General features: G+C 43.5%; 1 protein-coding gene across 1 annotated transcript in view; it reads left to right on the top strand.

The window, feature by feature from the left end:
• The window catches only part of LOC130122045 (carboxy-terminal kinesin 2-like), a 38,580-nt gene that overhangs the window by 5,036 nt on the left and 12,660 nt on the right, over positions 1–20,884 (top strand). The window contains exons 4-10 of the mRNA XM_056291067.1: positions 6,673–6,772; positions 8,852–8,905; positions 11,403–11,592; positions 11,950–12,115; positions 13,058–13,225; positions 13,381–13,497; positions 13,750–13,836. Of these exons, the coding sequence (XP_056147042.1) occupies positions 6,673–6,772; positions 8,852–8,905; positions 11,403–11,592; positions 11,950–12,115; positions 13,058–13,225; positions 13,381–13,497; positions 13,750–13,836 (882 nt within the window). The remainder of the gene's footprint in view (positions 1–6,672; positions 6,773–8,851; positions 8,906–11,402; positions 11,593–11,949; positions 12,116–13,057; positions 13,226–13,380; positions 13,498–13,749; positions 13,837–20,884) is intronic.

The following is a 20,884-nucleotide window of genomic DNA, read 5'->3' on the forward strand; positions in this document are numbered from 1 at the left end:
AGTCACTGTACTATTTATAAGGGTGGGGATACCTGCAGTCACTGTATTGTTTATAAGGGTGGGGACACCTGCAGTCACTGTATTGTTTATAAGGGTGGGGACACCTGCAGTCACTGTATTGTGTATAAGGGTGGGGACACCTGCAGTCACTGTACTATTTATAAGGGTGGGGACACCTGCAGTCACTGTACTATTTATAAGGGTGGGGATACCTGCAGGCACTGTATTGTTTATAAGGGTGGGGACACCTGCAGTCAGGTTAGACTGAAGATGTCACTTAGTTGAGTGAGGAAACATATCTGTCAATAAACTTTGTGTCCAGACTAGGGGTCGACCGATATGGTTCTTTCAGGGCCGATACCGTTTTTGATTATCGTAAGTTATTGCGCTTTGTGTAAAACAAAATAATTGAAAAAATAAAGTGCATGATGTTCAAGGCACTAGATAACAATCTGAGTGGAATTCTTTTTTAATTAAAAATAAATAACTTCCAAAGCATGGAAATGGAATGAATTAAACAGCAGGGACACAGTCACTCACTCACTCAAACTGAATCAAACTGAATAGCTATAATATTAAAATAACTACACATACGGGTAGGATAAGGGGGAAAACTATAAATAAATAAAAATAAAAACTACACATAAACTGGTTAAAGTGCTCCCAGCAGGCTTTGACTGAACTGAATGGAAAAATGTACATTAGTGTCATCCTGTTCCCTATCTCTTATCTTTAAAGGGATAGTTGTGTTTTTTTTTTAAGTGAGGTTGCATGAGATGCTTATCACTAGTCAGTGTATTACCTGCAGTAGATGGAGTCTGTTGTATGAGGTACTTATCACTAGTCAGTGTATTACCTGCAGTAGATGGAGTCTGTTGTATGAGGTACTTATCACTAGTCAGTGTATTACCTGCAGTAGATGGAGTCTGTTGTATGAGGTACTTATCAATAGTCAGTGTATTACCTGCAGTAGATGGAGTCTGTTGTATGAGGTACTTATCACTAGTCAGTGTATTACCTGCAGTAGATGGAGTCTGTTGCATGAGGTACTTATCACTAGTCAGTGTATTACCTGCAGTAGATGGAGTCTGTTGTATGAGGTACTTATCACTAGTCAGTGTATTACCTGCAGTAGATGGAGTCTGTTGTATGAGGTACTTATCAATAGTCAGTGTATTACCAGCAGTAGATGGAGTCTGTTGTATGAGGTACTTATCACTAGTCAGTGTATTACCTGCAGTAGATGGAGTCTGTTGCATGAGGTACTTATCACTAGTCAGTGTATTACCTGCAGTAGATGGAGTCTGTTGTATGAGGTACTTATCAATAGTCAGTGTATTACCTGCAGTAGATGGAGTCTGTTGCATGAGGTACTTATCACTAGTCAGTGTATTACCTGCAGTAGATGGAGTCTGTTGTATGAGGTACTTATCACTAGTCAGTGTATTACCTGCAGTAGATGGAGTCTGTTGTATGAGGTACTTATCACTAGTCAGTGTATTATCTGCAGTAGATGGAGTCTGTTGCATGAGGTACTTATCACTAGTCAGTGTATTACCTGCAGTAGATGGAGTCTGTTGCATGAGGTACTTATCACTAGTCAGTGTATTACCTGCAGTAGATGGAGACTGTTGTATGAGGTACTTATCACTAGTCAGTGTATTATCTGCAGTAGATGGAGTCTGTTGCATGAGGTACTTATCACTAGTCAGTGTATTACCTGCAGTAGATGGAGTCTGTTGCATGAGGTACTTATCACTAGTCAGTGTATTACCTGCAGTAGATGGAGTCTGTTGCATGAGGTACTTATCACTAGTCAGTGTATTACCTGCAGTAGATGGAGACTGTTGTATGAGGTACTTATCACTAGTCAGTGTATTACCTGCAGTAGATGGAGACTGTTGTATGAGGTATTTATCACTAGTTAGTGTATTACCTGCAGTAGATGGAGTCTGTTGTATGAGGTACTTATCACTAGTCAGTGTATTACCTGCAGTAGATGGAGTGTGTTGTATGAGGTACTTATCAATAGTCAGTGTATTACCTGCAGTAGATGGAGTCTGTTGTATGAGGTATTTATCACTAGTCAGTGTATTACCTGCAGTAGATGGAGTCTGTTGCATGAGGTATTTATCACTAGTCAGTGTATTACGTGCAGTAGATGGAGTCTGTTGCATGAGGTACTTATCACTAGCCAGTGTATTACCTGCAGTAGATGGAGTCTGTTGCATGAGGTACTTATCACTAGTCAGTGTATTATCTGCAGTAGATGGAGTCTGTTGTATGAGGTATTTATCACTAGTCAGTGTATTACCTGCAGTAGATGGAGTCTGTTGCATGAGGTACTTATCACTAGTCGGTGTATTACCTGCAGTAGATGGAGTCTGTTGCATGAGGTACTTATCACTAGTCGGTGTATTACCTGCAGTAGATGGAGTCTGTTGCATGAGGTACTTATCACTAGTCCGTGTATTATCTGCAGTAGATGGAGTCTGTTGCATGAGGTACTTATCACTAGTCAGTGTATTATCTGCAGTAGATGGAGTCTGTTGCATGAGGTACTTATCACTAGTCAGTGTATTATCTGCAGTAGATGGAGTCTGTTGTATGAGGTACTTATCACTAGTCGGTGTATTACCTGCAGTAGATGGAGTCTGTTGTATGAGGTACTTTCACTAGTCGGTGTATTACCTGCAGTAGATGGAGTCTGTTGTATGAGGTATTTATCACTAGTCAGTGTATTACCTGCAGTAGATGGAGTCTGTTGTATGAGGTACTTATCACTAGTCAGTGTATTACCTGCAGTAGATGGAGTCTGTTGTATGAGGTACTTATCACTAGTCAGTGTATTACGTGCAGTAGATGGAGTCTGTTGCATGAGGTACTTATCACTAGTCAGTGTATTACCTGCAGTAGATGGAGTCTGTTGCATGAGGTACTTATCACTAGTCAGTGTATTACCTGCAGTAGATGGAGACTGTTGTATGAGGTACTTATCACTAGTCAGTGTATTACCTGCAGTAGATGGAGACTGTTGTATGAGGTATTTATCACTAGTTAGTGTATTACCTGCAGTAGATGGAGTCTGTTGTATGAGGTACTTATCACTAGTCAGTGTATTACCTGCAGTAGATGGAGTGTGTTGTATGAGGTACTTATCAATAGTCAGTGTATTACCTGCAGTAGATGGAGTCTGTTGCATGAGGTACTTATCACTAGTCAGTGTATTACCTGCAGTAGATGGAGTCTGTTGTATGAGGTACTTATCACTAGTCAGTGTATTACCTGCAGTAGATGGAGTCTGTTGTATGAGGTACTTATCACTAGTCAGTGTATTATCTGCAGTAGATGGAGTCTGTTGCATGAGGTACTTATCACTAGTCAGTGTATTACCTGCAGTAGATGGAGTCTGTTGCATGAGGTACTTATCACTAGTCAGTGTATTACCTGCAGTAGATGGAGACTGTTGTATGAGGTACTTATCACTAGTCAGTGTATTATCTGCAGTAGATGGAGTCTGTTGCATGAGGTACTTATCACTAGTCAGTGTATTACCTGCAGTAGATGGAGTCTGTTGCATGAGGTACTTATCACTAGTCAGTGTATTACCTGCAGTAGATGGAGTCTGTTGCATGAGGTACTTATCACTAGTCAGTGTATTACCTGCAGTAGATGGAGACTGTTGTATGAGGTACTTATCACTAGTCAGTGTATTACCTGCAGTAGATGGAGACTGTTGTATGAGGTATTTATCACTAGTTAGTGTATTACCTGCAGTAGATGGAGTCTGTTGTATGAGGTACTTATCACTAGTCAGTGTATTACCTGCAGTAGATGGAGTGTGTTGTATGAGGTACTTATCAATAGTCAGTGTATTACCTGCAGTAGATGGAGTCTGTTGTATGAGGTATTTATCACTAGTCAGTGTATTACCTGCAGTAGATGGAGTCTGTTGCATGAGGTATTTATCACTAGTCAGTGTATTACGTGCAGTAGATGGAGTCTGTTGCATGAGGTACTTATCACTAGCCAGTGTATTACCTGCAGTAGATGGAGTCTGTTGCATGAGGTACTTATCACTAGTCAGTGTATTATCTGCAGTAGATGGAGTCTGTTGTATGAGGTATTTATCACTAGTCAGTGTATTACCTGCAGTAGATGGAGTCTGTTGCATGAGGTACTTATCACTAGTCGGTGTATTACCTGCAGTAGATGGAGTCTGTTGCATGAGGTACTTATCACTAGTCGGTGTATTACCTGCAGTAGATGGAGTCTGTTGCATGAGGTACTTATCACTAGTCCGTGTATTATCTGCAGTAGATGGAGTCTGTTGCATGAGGTACTTATCACTAGTCAGTGTATTATCTGCAGTAGATGGAGTCTGTTGCATGAGGTACTTATCACTAGTCAGTGTATTATCTGCAGTAGATGGAGTCTGTTGTATGAGGTACTTATCACTAGTCGGTGTATTACCTGCAGTAGATGGAGTCTGTTGTATGAGGTACTTTCACTAGTCGGTGTATTACCTGCAGTAGATGGAGTCTGTTGTATGAGGTATTTATCACTAGTCAGTGTATTACCTGCAGTAGATGGAGTCTGTTGTATGAGGTACTTATCACTAGTCAGTGTATTACCTGCAGTAGATGGAGTCTGTTGTATGAGGTACTTATCACTAGTCAGTGTATTACGTGCAGTAGATGGAGTCTGTTGCATGAGGTACTTATCACTAGTCGGTGTATTACCTGCAGTAGATGGAGTCTGTTGTATGAGGTATTTATCACTAGTCGGTGTATTACCTGCAGTAGATGGAGTCTGTTGCATGAGGTACTTATCACTAGTCAGTGTATTACCTGCAGTAGATGGAGACTGTTGCATGAGGTACTTATCACTAGTCGATGTATTACCTGCAGTAGATGGAGTCTGTTGCATGAGGTACTTATCACTAGTCGGTGTATTACCTGCAGTAGATGGAGTCTGTTGTATGAGGTATTTATCACTAGTCGGTGTATTATCTGCAGTAGATGGAGTCTGTTGTATGAGGTATTTATCACTAGTCAGTGTATTACCTGCAGTAGATGGAGTCTGTTGTATGAGGTACTTATCACTAGTCAGTGTATTATCTGCAGTAGATGGAGTCTGTTGTATGAGGTATTTATCACTAGTCAGTGTATTACCTGCAGTAGATGGAGTCTGTTGTATGAGGTACTTATCACTAGTCGGTGTATTACCTGCAGTAGATGGAGTCTGTTGTATGAGGTATTTATCACTAGTCAGTGTATTACCTGCAGTAGATGGAGTCTGTTGTATGAGGTATTTATCACTAGTCAGTGTATTACCTGCAGTAGATGGAGTCTGTTGTATGAGGTATTTATCACTAGTCAGTGTATTACCTGCAGTAGATGGAGTCTGTTGTATGAGGTACTTATCACTAGTCAGTGTATTACGTGCAGTAGATGGAGTCTGTTGCATGAGGTACTTATCACTAGTCAGTGTATTACCTGCAGTAGATGGAGTCTGTTGTATGAGGTATTTATCACTAGTCGGTGTATTACCTGCAGTAGATGGAGTCTGTTGTATGAGGTATTTATCACTAGTCGGTGTATTACCTGCAGTAGATGGAGACTGTTGCATGAGGTACTTATCACTAGTCAGTGTATTACCTGCAGTAGATGGAGTCTGTGCCCCCCAGTTTGGAAAGTCAGTAGGAGTAGCCGGCACGGAAGTTGAGGAATGGGACACAGACAAAACCCTCCTATGTGTGCCCCCCCATGGTTCAGTTATATAGGAATGAGGAACCTTCGCTGACAGCCCTACCAGTTTACCAAAGAGCTGGCCTCTGCTCTCGCCCTTTATGACAGCTTTTAAAAGCAACTGTCAATCATGTATTTTGAAGGAATAATGATGCCAATGCTGAAGTTTAAAGACTTTTTGCAAAATTTAGAAATGCCTTGAAAAATGTTCAGGTGAGTTGCAGCTATATATTCCCTTCTCCTCTTTTCACATCTTTCCTCTTCATGTGATTGTTTCTAAACCTTTTTGTATATAAGGAAATAATAAACATTTTCGATATGTGATTTAAAAAAAAATATCGGCTTGGCCAATAAAAATATGCCGATAACGATAATATGAAAAATCACAAATATGTAAACCGATAATCGTTCGATCCCTAGTCCAGATGACCTTGGGGGTCATCCCAGGTCGTTCTCTGTGTGGAGTTTGCATGTTCTCCCTGCTGTGTCTGCGGTGGGTTTTCTGCGGGTGCTCCACTTTCCTCCACCATCAAAAGACACATGCATGCTAGGGTTAGGACTCCTGTCTGGCCCCTGACCAAGGCAACGGGAAAAGAACTGGAGATGGGGAGTTGGTCCACAAGCACAGCATCAAGGCAGCAGCCCGCTGCTAGCTACAAAGATCACAGCTAGGAAGGGTTATTTTGCAGCACCTGAATTTCCCCAAGGGGATTAATGAAGGAAACTTAATTTAATTAATTTAATTTAAGTCAGATCCATGATCTGCATGTTTGATTTGGCAAAGACGTTACGCCAGATGCCCTTCCTGATGCAACCCTCCCCATTTATCCAGGCTTGGGACCGGCACTAAGAATGCACTGGCTCGTGCATCCTCAGTGGCTGGTTTGGATATCATAATTATCTAATGCTGTTTTTTCTGCAGAAGAAGATGCGGAGGGACGTGGAGCCAGTCAAACCCAAGGCAGCAGCCACCGTTACCTTTAGCAAGAGGCCTGTTGTTGCATCCACCAGGCCAACACTGTGTAAGTCACCACCTCAAGCCTCGATGTGAGACACTTCAGTGTCCAAGGGAAATGAATGAACAGGGATTTTCCATCACTGACAACAGTGCGGATAACTTACTGTCAACGTTTACTGTAATGTGCTGCATACTAGGGCTGAACGACTTGGGAAAATAATCTAACTGCGATTTTTTTAGACCAATATTGTGATTGCGATTCAGTATGCGATTTATTTTTCAAAGTTCATTATCTTCTGTGTTCTCCCCTAAACACAGCAATAACTCATTCTATAGCATGACCAACAAACAGTCAACATATAAGCTGCTCTTTCCTGTAGGCCAGGCCTACGTGCTATGATGACGTGACGCACTGATGCATGAGCTGATATGAATAACAGCTTATTTAACTATTTAACTGTAAAAGAAAAAACTTCAATCACAGTAAAATATTGACTGATTAATTTAACGTCCAGCCTTGTAAACATGTAATATAATTATGAACGTTTTAATGAAACCAGGAATCAGGAACATTTATTTGTCATTAACATTAAATGAACATTTATTTATTATGAAATATGAAAAGGAACAGCAAAGTACTGCAGAACAACAGGGCTGGTGTGAGCATGAATAGGAACATAAATCAGAATCTTACTGACCTCCCGTCCGTAGCAGTAACAAACCACACAAACTGAAGTGCAAAAATATAGAAAGACAAATCTGTGGCTCTTCCACTCTAAAAATATTGGGATAATTCAAAGTGGTAATAAACATGTAATATCCACTCGTTGAGCTGCATGGCCTTCACCATGTTGGATGCATTGTCCGTTGTGAGGCAGACGTGTTTTTCTTCATGGAGGTCCCAGCTGGCTAGCCCGTCTCTCAGGCTGGCTGCGATGTTCTCCCCAGTGTGGTCGTCCGGGAAGTAAGCAGTGTGAGGACAGAAAGCTTTGACGTGGAACTCTTCATTGATGAAATGCACAGTCAGACTCTGAAAGGGTTCCGCTGTACAGCTTGACCACATGTCCGTGGTAGTAGCGGAAAACTTCGCTGTTTTTAGCTACTCTCTGTCTGCACATTTTATGTAGCTCCGGTATGGCATCCTTGCTAAAATATGTGTGGGACGGCATGCTGTACCGTTTATCAAGTGTTTTCACCAAAGCCGTAAACGTGGCCTTGGTCACCGTGTTGAGGGGCATCCTATCTTTCCCTGTGGACTCTGCTAATGCCTGAGTAACTTCACAGTGCCGTTCTGGATCTCATTCATATGGAGACATACGCTCAAACATTTCGGTCAGTGATCCCTGCCGGGTGGTATTTGGCCTACTTGACACACTGGTGGTCGGGTTTTTAGCCATGCAGTTGTCATACATGGCGTCGTGATGCTTTCTTAAATACTGGAACAGGTTTGTAGTGTTGCCCCGAGTTGTAGCTACGGTAGCAAGACATGTTCTGCACAATACCTGACTCTGTGCAGCATCTTCTGTCCTACATCCAAAATAGGTCCAGACAACCGACGTACTGCACCTCTTTGGCACTAAAGTCTCCTCTTCAGTGTTCGGTTCTGCCGAGGCCATGTTCACAAGATAGTAACCTTACTGCTAGAATGAAAGCGTCGCGTGACAAGATGTTTTCTTCGTGTATTGCTCTCACTATATTGTGATATCGGTTTGAATTGGGTTAATCGTTCAGCCTACTACATACAAACATGTAATACAGGACCAGCATGAATGTTTAATCTTTCGCCAATCTGCATATCCGTTTCTTATCGTAGCTGAAAAAACCTTTCCAGATGCACCAAGTAAAACCACGAGAGATACTGATGATGATGGGTTTTGTGAGTGGGGCCTCGTTGTGGAATAATCACCCTATTTGCTTTGCAGTGCTGGCATTTATTACCTTCCACTGGTGCATCAATCAGACTCTAAACTGTTCATAGAATAATAGGACACCCACTATTTTCTACTTTTTTTCTTACTTATAATTCTATATCCTTTTTTATGTGTTAGCTGTAATGTACTTTTTACGAACAGCTATTAAGTAAAATATTTCATGTGAAGTGACCATTTAAGTAAATGTTCAATTTTTTTCTTTCCTTCCACAGCCAAGCCAGCACCCATTCGAAAAGCTTCCACTGTTGCTGCTGGTCCTTCCAGAGGTAAGATGAGTTGTGTGCTTGAATGGTATATTATATATGCATTCCATGCACCTTTTTTTCAGAAGATGACGTTAAATACTAAGTTAGCTGTCTTATCAAGCTTGCAATATATATTGCATATTGATCCTTTTATTGTAAGTCATGTGATTGTTGCATGGTTGTGTGTGTGTGCATGCGTGTTTGTAATATTTATTTTTTTGTTAATTTTTCCGGCACCTACATTGCGAAAGGGCCCCAGGCCCCCTCCCTGATGGGGGCCACGAGATTTTAAGGTATGCCGCTGGGTTGATTAGGATATAATCCATATGTCACATCTCACAACCTCTGTTCAATGGACAGTGCTGTCCAAAGATGTAGGCGGAGCTAAGGCTGTGCGATAGAAAATGTCTGTCATTTCATATTAAGCTCTATCGTTTATTTCGTTGTGTCACAACGAACACTCTTTACGGCAATATTTTTCATCATTTGGACGACCTTTTCTGCTCTTGGCACAGCACAGACGCAGGCAGAAAATTTGCATGAAGGTAACACAAACAAACATGGAGGACAGTGAAAGTAACACAGAACACAGCCAGGACCAAACGAAGAGCTTGTACCTAAAAGAGGGGCTATTCTTTTTTTTATTATTATTATTCTTTATTTTTCACAGCAGTATATATTACAAAATGTATATCAAAACAATAACAGTTTCATTTTCTTCTGCCATTCAGGTTTTTTTTTTAAACTTACAAGAGAAAGTAAAAAACAAACAAACAAACAAAAAACTACATATATATATATATACACACACACACACATACATACATACACACACACACATACATACACATACACATTAAAAAAAGGCAAACTTTAAGAACTTTATACAATTTGGAAGAGGTAACGTGTGTACATAAGACTATACAGGAGAGAGGTGATATGAGGATTCCCAGTTTGTGGTAGGGAGAGTATGAAGGTTCCCAATTCATGGTAGGGAAAAGAAGTGTGAGGGTAGAGAGAGAGGGTGTATTAAAATCTAATTAATTCAATATCTCCACAAAATCTGGCCTTAAGGGCCTCACAAAGAGGGGCTGTTCTATTGTATGGATGTGGTTTGGGTATGAAAAGTCTGACATGGATCAGAAAACTGTACTTTGCAAAATATGCCACACACTGGTCCCCACAACAGACTCAAACACCACTAGCCTCTTTTACCACCTACGCAAGAATCATGTCAAACAGTACGGAGGGAGTCTACACATGAGAGCCGCAAAAGCTCAGTCGAGTGCTCAAAGCAAACCCTGGACATTAATATTTTATATTTTTTTTACATGCTGAAAATTTGCGCACATTTTCTAAAGGAGAAAAATAATCAAATATGAGCAATTAGCTTTTATTTGTCGAGCATATAATTCAAAATGTAATAAGAAATGGGCCTTTGTTTGTGCTCATTTTATATAAACTATCGATTCATTGAATTTACAGAAAGTGATGTTTTGTTAAATGTAACGTCATCGTGGTATGAAAGACATATATCGTGATATGTATCATCATTGTGGTATGAAAGACCTATATCGTGATATGTATCGTCATCGTGGTATGAAAGACCTATATCGTGATATGTATCGTCAGCGCGGTACGAATTACCTATATCGTGATATGTACCGTCATCGTGATATGTATCGTCACCGTGGTATGAATGTCCTGTATCGTGATATGTACCGTCATCGTGATATGTATCGTCATCGTGGTACGAATGACCTATATTGTGATATGTATCGTCATCGTGGTACGAATGATCTATATCGTGATATGTATCGTCATCATGGTATGAATGATCTATATTGCGATATGTATCGTCATCGTGGTATGAAAGACGTATATCGTGATATGTATCGTCACCGCGGTACGAATTACCTATATCGTGATATGTATCGTCATCGTGGTATGAATGTCCTATATCGTGATATGTATCGTCATCGTGATATGTATCGTCATCGTGGTACGAATGACCTATATCGTGATATGTATCGTCAGCGTGGTATGAATGATATATATCGTGATATGTATCGTCATCATGGTATGAATGATCTATATCGCGATATGTATCGTCATCGTGGTATGAATGATCTATATCGTGATATGTATTGTCATCATGGTATGAATGATCTATATCGCGATATGTATCGTCATCCTGGTATGAATGATCTATATCGTGATATGTATCGTCATCATGGTATGAATGATCTATATCGCGATGTGTATTGTTATCGTGGTACGAATTATCTATATCGCGATATGTATCATCATCGTGCTATGAATGATCTATATCGTGATATGTATCGTCATCGTGGTATGAATGATCTATATTGTGATATGTATCGTCATCGTGCTATGAATGATCTATATCGTGATATGTATCGTCATCGTGGTATGAATGACCTATATTGTGATATGTATCGTCATCGTGGTATGAATGACCTATATCGTGATATGAGATTTTGGCAATATCGCACAGCCCTAGGTAGAGCAAGCCAGCAGCGCCCTTCGGACCTCAAGGGCAAGGTCAGCAATACAGATGGCAAGAGTCACAACAAGGTCAAGACGGTTCACCAGGAGAACAAGGAGCTAAAGGGTTCAGTTGCCCAGATGCAGCAGAGAGGGGCGGAGCTGAAGCAAGAATTGGACAAACAGAGAAATTTGATCAGGTACTAGCGTGGATTTCGTCTCCAACTATTTTGATAGTTGTTGGTTTGGTAGATGTTGTTACATGCTCTGTAGTTTAATACTAAATTAAAGGAGTACATTAATGTGCCACGTTTATGTAACAATGCTTTAATATTTAATCCGTTTTTCATCTTTAATCCATTAATTTTCTTTTACTTTTGCAGTCGACAAATCTCTTTGTATTGTATAGTATTGCTGCACCTAAGTGAGATTTATCCCTATTCCTATTCTAGTTGCCACACTGATGCAATGCTTTTTAAATAGCTTTTCAAATGGTTCTTTCAAAGCCTTTGCACTGGGTGGCATCATTATTTTGGATCTGTGGGGTTATGTCTTAGTGAGTACGAGGTGGAGCTGAAGGCTTTGTTAGGGGTCAAGGAGGAACTGGAAAAAACCATCAGTGACAAGAACAACCTCCAGAGGGACCTTTCCAACCTGCATGACAAGTACAAGGCCATGGAGACCCTCCGAGATAGCCAGGAGTTGGAGCTTCAGACTCTCAAGGTACGAGACTTTTAAGAATGTTAAGCCTGGCGTCTTTTTTCCTATGGATACCATGCATGCATTTTAAACAGGATGTCCAAGATGGACTGGAATCCTTGACTTGGCCAGAGTTGGCACCATGTTCCACTCTTGGTTCTACCGTTCTACCAGAAAGCTTAGGCAAGGTAAAAGTCGTGGTCTTCTCTTTTCTACAAAGCAGAACGATTGCGGATATACTGGGATTTTGGATCAACAAGACCTCACTGCTGAGAAAGTTGGTTTCTTGCTCAGAATGCGGTCAGTGTGTCAAAGTGCGTATCACTGTCAGATATTTCTTTGCACTATTGAAAAGGCAGGTGAAGAAGTAAAGGGCAGCACCTTGGCTGTGTGGTTAAACAGTAAAAACAATCACTTTTAGTGGACGTACTTTGATGGGAAAACTTTCCCCCAAGGATTATATTGCAGCCCGTTTCGCAGCTGCTCACTGAAGTGTTCTCACACCATACTGGACCAATTCAAAAAACGTTTGCCCCTATTAGTCATTTAGACCCCAAATGATGGAAAAATAGGGCCCAGATTTATAAATACTGGAATTGCCCTTTAATGCTGCTACCTCACAGCAAGAACATCCTGGGTTTTATCCAGGACTGTATGAGAAGTTTATGTTCTCTGTGTGCTCATGTAGGTGGCTTCTAAATGCTTCAGTTACCCCCTAAGTCCAAAAGTCATGACTTACAGTTGAATTGTAGACTCTAAATGGTTTGTGGGTATGAAGTGTATGAGGACCCTGTTGTGGACTAGTGACCTGTCCAGGATGTCTCCCTGCTGTCTGCTGGGATAGGCTCCAGCTCCTCATGACCCTGAACTAGACTCAGTGGGAAAAGAGAATAAGTAAATGAATAAAAGAAAAAAAGGCTATTTTTCAGTGTCTCTCCTCACCTTCTTCCCCGCTCTCTATTCCAGATGAAACTGTCAGTGCAGGAGTCCACTTTGGCCCAGCTCCAGGCCACCCTCAGAGACAGGGAAGAAGATATCCGGTCTTTCCAGGAGACCGTTGGCAACCAGAGGGATGCAATCCATGCTGGCGAGCTAGAGCGCAGGCAGCTCCACAACACCATCCAGGAACTCAAGGCGAGCGAACATGGCAGATGTCATATACACAAACCATAAGGGTGGTTGTTTTGAGGGAGGAAAGAGAAATGTAAGGTATAAACCCCAGGTTATATCGCCTGTCTCTTCTGTCAGACTTATGACTCTGGGTCTATCACTCTCTCTCTGCCCTGCAGGGTAACATCAGGGTGTTTTGCAGAGTTCGCCCTCAGGTAGGAGGAGGCCTGAGTGAGCACATCCAGCTCCCTGGCAGTGACAACAAGACGACGTTGACGCTAATAAAGACTGAGGAGGTGAGATTGCCCACTGACATCCCAACACTTTCAAAAACTTATTTGAAAGACAGATTTTTATTTACTTGTTTTTTTGCAGGATACTCACTAGTACATTCCAATTGTTACCAGCCCTTTGCTTTTGTTACCAGCAACGGGGATATTTAGAATGGAAGTTAATCTCTGAAATGGTGAATAGTCGACTGTAAATTTATTATCCACTGCCAAAAAAATTAAGCAAATGTATTCTCACTGTTCCTCTCCTACCCTCAGTCTCATACAGGCCAAGCGGGAGACACTCAGAAGAAATACAACTTCACATTTGACAAGGTGTTTGGACCCCATGCTTCCCAGCAGGAGGTACAGTAGCACGTTTACAATGTTACAGTTTCATTTAGCAGATGCTTTTATCCAAAGCGACGTACGTCTTGAGAGTTAATACAACACAAGCAAGGATTTAGTCAGGAGGCGACAACACAAGTAAGTGCCAAAAAACTAGGTTCAAGCCTGATAGGACATAGATGTCAACAGGCAGTGCACAAAGGCAATCCATAGGGTGCACAGAAGTTTTTTTTAATTTATTTTTTTAAATACCATCAGGTGTGAAGGTGTTCGTGAAAGAGCTGGGTCTTTAGCTTCTTCTTAAAGATGGAGAGGGACTCAGCGGATCTAATGGAATTTGATAACTTGTTCCGCCATCGGGGAACTACAGAAGAGAAGAGTCTGGCTAGTGACTTAGGGACCCGTTGTGGCGGAAGTGCCAGGTGCCTTTAATTGGCAGAGTGTAGTGAGTGTAGACCTGAATGAGGGAGTTCAGGTAGGTGGGAGCCATTTTAGTTGCTGTTTTGTAAGCGAGCATTAAGGTTTTGAATTTGATGCGGGCAGCAACTGGGAGCCAGTGGAGGGATATGAACAGCGGAATGACATGTGTTGTTTTGGGGTGGTTGAAGACCAGACGCGCCACCGCATTCTGGATCATTTGCAGAGGTTTGAAAGTGCATGCAGGGAGACCTGCCCGTAAGGAGTTGCAGTAGTCAATGCGTGATATTACAATAGCCTGTACCAGGAGTTTTGCTGCATGCTCAGACAGGTAGGGTCAAATTTCTCTGATGTTGTACAGGGCAAATCCGCATGATCGAGCAATCGAAGCCATTTGAATCTTCAAGGTTAGTTGGTCATCAGTCATGAAACCCAGGTTTCGGGCAGACTTTGTGGGTATGAGTTGGGTTGAGCCGAGCTGGATATTTGATCAAGTAACGATAACGATCGAAAACTCTGTGGTTTCACAAAGTGTGGCAGCCAAAAATCTTGGTGTTACGTGTCCACTCCTCACATAAGTTTTTCTTTTATTACATGATGATGCTGGTTGCGTGGCTTGGGTCCTGGACTGCCCCGTTGGCATGTGGACACTGCTTGGCATCCTGTGCATCATGTTGTTCATAGATTTTATGTCCATTATAATTCTGTTATCCTCTTTCAATGTTGTATTATGTAAATTGCGTGAACACAACGTCCATTGCACGCTGTCCGTCTTGGGAGAGAGATCCTCCTCTGCTGCTCTCCCTGAGGTTTCTTCCTAGTTTTCCTCCTGTTAAAGGGGTTTTTAGGGAGTTGTTCCTTATCCGATGAGAGGGTCTAAGGACAGGATGTTGTGTTGCTGTTAAGCCCACTAAGGCAAATTTGTAATTTGTGATATTGGGCTATACAAATAAAATTGATTTGATATTGATCTGTTGATGTAAGGATGGACTGGCTGGGTTGACAAGGAGCTCAGTCTTACAAATGTTAAGCTGAAGGTAGCGTTCTTTCATCCATGCAGATATCAGCAAAGCATGACAATATCCGTGCCGAGACTGTGAGTTCATCTGGCGGGAATGATAGGAAGAACTTGGTATCATCAGCATAGCATTGGTATGATAAACCATGGGAACGGATGATTGCACCAAGTGAGATGGTGTATATTGAGAAGAGAAGGGGACTGAGCACTGACCTTTGAGGCACCCCTGTGGATAAGCCGTGCTGTTTGGACACTTCTCCCCTCCAAGACATTCTAAAAGATTTCCCTGAGAGGTAGGACATGAACCAGCGGAGGGTAGATCCTGAGATACCAAGCTCAGTGAATGTAGAGAGGAGGATTTGATTAACCGTGTCAAAGGCAGTTGACAGATCTAGCAGCAATAAAGCTGAGGACTGCCCAGCAGCTTAGCCAATTGCAGTGATTCTATTACTGACAGGAGTGCAGTCTCGGTAGAGTGACCCCGCTTAAAGCCAGACTGATTCGGATCATACAGATTGTTCTCAGAAAGGAATTCACAGATTTGGTTAAAGACCGTGCACTCAAGTATTTTTGAAAGAAAGGGTAGGAGTCAGACCGGTCTGTAGTTTTCAACCTGGGCTGGGTTGAGTGTTGGTTTTTTGATCAGCAGGGTGACCCGAGCTTGCTTAAATGCGGTGGGGAATACATCCGTTCTAAGCGAGGAGTTGATGTATGTGTGTGACTGTGGGGTTAAGTGCGGGGGAAATGGTCTGTAGGAGGTTAGATGGTATCAGGTCCAGCGGACAGGTAGTGGGATGAGTCCAGCAGAAGCTCGGAGACTTCCTCCCTGGTCAGAGGGAGAATGAGGTGAACATGTCAGGAGTGAGCAGAGTGGTAGTCGGAGGAAGAGGCGGATTGAGGAATGAGTTAAAAGCAAAAAACATTTTTGGAGCATCAGTCGAGCCACAGATCGTGTTCTGATAGTAAGTGGTCTTAGCTGTTTTTAAGCTGGAGGAGAATGATGCTAGGAGACACCGATAGTCACTGAGATCATCGGACTCTGGGGTTTTAGGCCATTTTCCCTTTGCCGCTCTGAGTCCCGCCCTTTGCTCTCTGATGACCTCAGTGAGCCGGGGAGGGGGGGGTTATGAGCAGGTTTGGATGTTAGAGGGCAGAGATTGTTAAGAGAGGAGGCTAGTGAGGAACAGAGTGTCTGTAGCCTCGTTGACAGGGAATGAAGAGAATTCATTATGACGAGGCATGGAAGCCAAGACCTCATTGGAAAGCTGGGTCGGTGTAAGGGACTGTAAATTTCGGTGGAAGGAGACCATTTGTGGAGGAACGTGACGATGTTCCAGTAAGGAGGCTGTGAGTTGAATAAAGAAGTGGTCTGACAGATGTAGGGGCGTGACAGTCAGATTTGCTGTGGAGCAGTTCCGATTCAAAACCAGGTCAAGATTATTGCCCGCTTTGTGTGTGGGAGGGGTGGAGACCTGTCTGAGGTCAAACGAGGACAGAAGAGACAGGAAGTCTATCGCTTGGGTTTTGTCAGTAAGGATATTCATGTCTCCAATGACAATCAGTGGTGTGTCATCATCAGGAATGGCCGAGAATAACATGTCTAGTTTGACTACAAAGTTCCCCAATTGACACCCTGGTGGGTGGTATATCTACTACTACCACTTTCGGCTGCTCCCGTTAGAGGTCACCACAGCGGATCATCCATTTCCATCTCTTGTCTGTCTTCTGTCTTCTCCTGTCTTCTGCATCTCCCTCTGTCACACCAGCCACCTGCATGTCCTACCTCACCACATCCATAAACCTCCTCTTTGGCCTTCCTCTTTTCCTCTCCCTTGGCAGCTCCATATTCAACATCCTTCTCCCAATATACCCAGCATCTCTCCTCCACACATGTCCAAATCATCTCAGTCTTGCCTCTCTTGCTTTGTCTCCAAACCGTCCAACCTGAGCTGTCGGTTACGGCTCTCAAAAAGACCAGAGACCAGTGTAGCGAAACACAAAGGTAGACGGACACAGAGTACTGAGAAACCCAAAGGCAATTTAAATGCAGGATAAAATAAACAAACTGCCACAAAATAATAACCGGCGGATCTAAGGTGGGGGGAATAATGTATGTTACGGATAGCGGAGTCAGTTTGTGAGATGTGTGCTGTACTACGTGTGTGTAATGAAAGCTGGTGTCTAACTTGCAAAATCTTACCTACGTGTAATAATGGAAATATGTTTGGCGGGGTGTTGTGACAATGTGCATGCGCCTGGCTACCAAAGTCCAAATCTGTTGAGCGAGGGGTTGTCCGAGGAAGTCTGAGTCCGTGATACAGGAAGTCAGATCTGAAGGGAGGGATCCAGGGAGAGAGATGCGGAGGGAGATTGCTGGAGGGGGTCCGGGGAGACGTGATGGTCACTGGGGACGAGAAGCGAGGGAGATGTGGGGAGCCGTGGGAGTCGCAGAGGGAGGGTCTTGAGGGAAACAAATACAGTGAGACGAAAAACAGGAACACAGGAGTTAGACACTGGGCGAACAAAACAACAGCAGGGGAAAAGACTCAAGAAAAGGGTTACTGGAATAGGTTTGTCAGAGCTTTTACTGCAGGGTTCAGTACGTTGAAGCACAGAGAGGCATTCTGGGAGACTTTTTGTAGAGAGCTGCCTGATTGCCGCAGGTGTACCTGATAGATGATGGCAAACACCTGGTGCAGCGCGGCACGAACCGAGCGCTCGGATGTTCCCGGTGTGTCTGAGCCGGAGGAGTGGCTTGAATGTGCCAGTGAGGCAGCTTGGGGAGGTGAAATCACAACAGGACCCCCCCCCCCCCCCACGGGAGACACTGGGCGACCGTCCGACGGCATTGGGGTGGGCCCGATAGAAGGGCGGTGTCAGCCATGTGGGATCGGGACACCTAGCTGCGGTCCTCAGGCCCATAACCAACCCAGTCCACAAGTTACTGGTAACCCCAGCCCTGGCAGCGAACGGCGAGCAGTCGGTTGACGTCCCAGACCAAATCGCCGCTGTCGAGGACGCTGGGCGGTGGAGGAGCTTGGACAGGGGGAGATGGAGCTAGAGGCTACCGGTTTGAGGTGAGAGACATGAAACACAGGATGGATCTTGAGTGAGGCAGGAAGAAGGAGATGTACTGCGGATGGGTTGATGATGCGGTCAATGGTGTAGGGACCGACGTAGTGAGGAGCCAGCTTCCAGGAGACAGTCGGGAGGTGCAGGTCCCGGGCCAGTTGCCACACCCTCTGGCCAGGCTGATAGGCCGGGTTTGGCACTCCCTGCCGGTTGGTGCTGCGCCGGGACCGCTCTTTGGTCAAAAGTGCTGTGCTGTGCGTAATCCTACCGAATGAACGACTGTCTAAAACTTGGGCTGTGAGGGGAGTGTCGAGGGGGACGAGTGGAATGCCGGCTTGCCGGGCCAGGGAGATGTCAATCAAACACTCGTCCACCCCTAAATCTAACAGTGCGCTGATAGAAAGTGATTCCTTATCCCAGGTGAGAGTGGCAGGAAACAACCGGTTGTGCTCTTCTTTGGACTGGGGCAGGATGATCAAGTTCATTAGGAAACTCCCCACTAGTGAGCCTGGTCTTTTGGGCGAGTCGGGCAGGCTCGGATGTAGTCGCCTGACTTCCCACAGTAGAGGCAGAGTCTGTCACGCGTCCTCTGCTCCTGCTCCTCCAATGGAAGCTGTGACTGACCCAACTGCATAGGCTCCTCCTGCGACCTGGATACAGATGATGCCAGGGGTTGCATGGAGTACTGAGAGGGCGGAGATTGGCTGCAGGACACTGGAACAGGGGATCCGCTGGTAGTACTGGCAGGGGTAGGTCTATGGGAGGCTCTGGCGCGTTGAGGGCACTCCAGACACCATTCCCGCAACCATTCGTCCATCTGGACAGCGAGGTTGACGAGCTCGTTGAAAGGAGAGGGCTGATCAGATTAAATCAATTTTATTTGTATAGCCCAATATCACAAATTAGCCTCAGTGGGCTTAACAGCAACACAACATCCTGTCCTTAGACCCTCTCATCGGATAAGTAACAACTCCCTAAAAAAAAACCTTTAAAAGGGAGAAAAAATAGGAAGAAACCTCAGGGAGAGCATGGGGCTGCAACGATTAGTCGACATAATCGACGACGTCGATCATAAAAACTCGTCGACGCAGAATTTTAGCTTCGACGCGTCGTATAAAAACAATCAGAGCCAGTAACGTTAACTCAAAACCGCACAAATGTTCATTTGTAACTGCAATGCCCTATAGGAAGTGCTGGGGGCAGTATCGCTTCCATCGTCTGATATAACTGCATTTTGCATGAACGACGAAGAGAAGAAGAAAGCGTATGAACGATGGCGGAAAGGAGAGCGAATGAGGCTAATGAAGAGCAAAAACCAGCGAGACCGAGACTATCAAAAGTCTGGGAGTATTTCACAGATGACAAGCCAAAGAAGTCAGTTAAATGCAGAATATGCAAAGCCGAATTGGCATTCCACAGCAGCACTACGGCGATGCACGAGCATTTGAAACGCAAGCACCCTGGAGCCACGATGATTGCTACTTCGGATCATGGGTAAGTTTAGCTAGTTAGCCACAGTATCGTAATGTTTACGTTAGCTTAAGTTACATGTTGGAAAACAGAACGTCACAAGGGTGATGCTTGCTAAGCGAACGCTATTTCAGTTATGTGGATTCTGCGTATCCACCAACGAGCTGTATGTAACATTAGCTAAACAGCATCAAGCTTGCAGCATAGCACACTACAGCTTAGAGTTGTTTAGCTCCGTCATTTATCACCGAGTGTCGTGTTTTTGCAGACTGGAGTATTAACTAGCTAAGTTAAGATTGCTAACGTTAGCTAAATGTTAACGGGTTCTAACATTCACTGACTCTGCAGTAACTTACGCTATGAGCTCTAGGTTTCTTTTTTTTCAGTTGAAAAAAATTGAACTTTTTGGGCTAAAGCGCAGGCAAGACTGCAGAGACGGGGAACGTTAGCACCATCTAACATTAGCTAGCTATCTTACTTAGCTAGTCAATCTGCAGTCTGCAAAAACACGACACGGTGCTAACGTGAGCTGTCTGTAGCCTAGACAGTCAACTAGCTTTCACAGTGCGCTCTAATCAGCTGTAGCTTGTCGTAGCGTTAGCTAGTTAGACTGGGTTGGAGCATATCAATAATTCAGTTGTAAGATATTTATTCATTTAAATGGTTTAATTGGTATTAGGCAGTACACTAAGATAAACTGATACCATAGCCTACAACTTGTGATGATAATTAATACAGCTTTCTGTTTTGTTCTCTTTCTATTTTAGTACTAAGCAAAGGCGTGTGGATGAGTTCATCCTGAAGAGAGGCTCATGCACCCCTCAAATGGCTGGAGTCTTAACAGAGAGCATCCTCAACATGCTCGTCAATGACATGAGACCAATATCCATGGTTGAAGATGGGGGATTTAAGCAGATGGTCACCACATTCCATCCAGGTTACACCTTACCTTCCAGAACTCATTTTACTAAGCTTATGGAGGGAAAGTATGAAGCTACTTTTGGTAAGGTTAAAGATGCTCTTAAAGCAACCAAGAACAAGATTGCCCTGACAACTGATGCCTGGACCAGTGTCGCGACAGAGGCATAT

This window comes from Lampris incognitus, chromosome 12 (assembly GCF_029633865.1).
Source record: "Lampris incognitus isolate fLamInc1 chromosome 12, fLamInc1.hap2, whole genome shotgun sequence".
In the NCBI taxonomy this organism is placed as follows: Eukaryota; Metazoa; Chordata; class Actinopteri; order Lampriformes; family Lampridae; genus Lampris; species Lampris incognitus.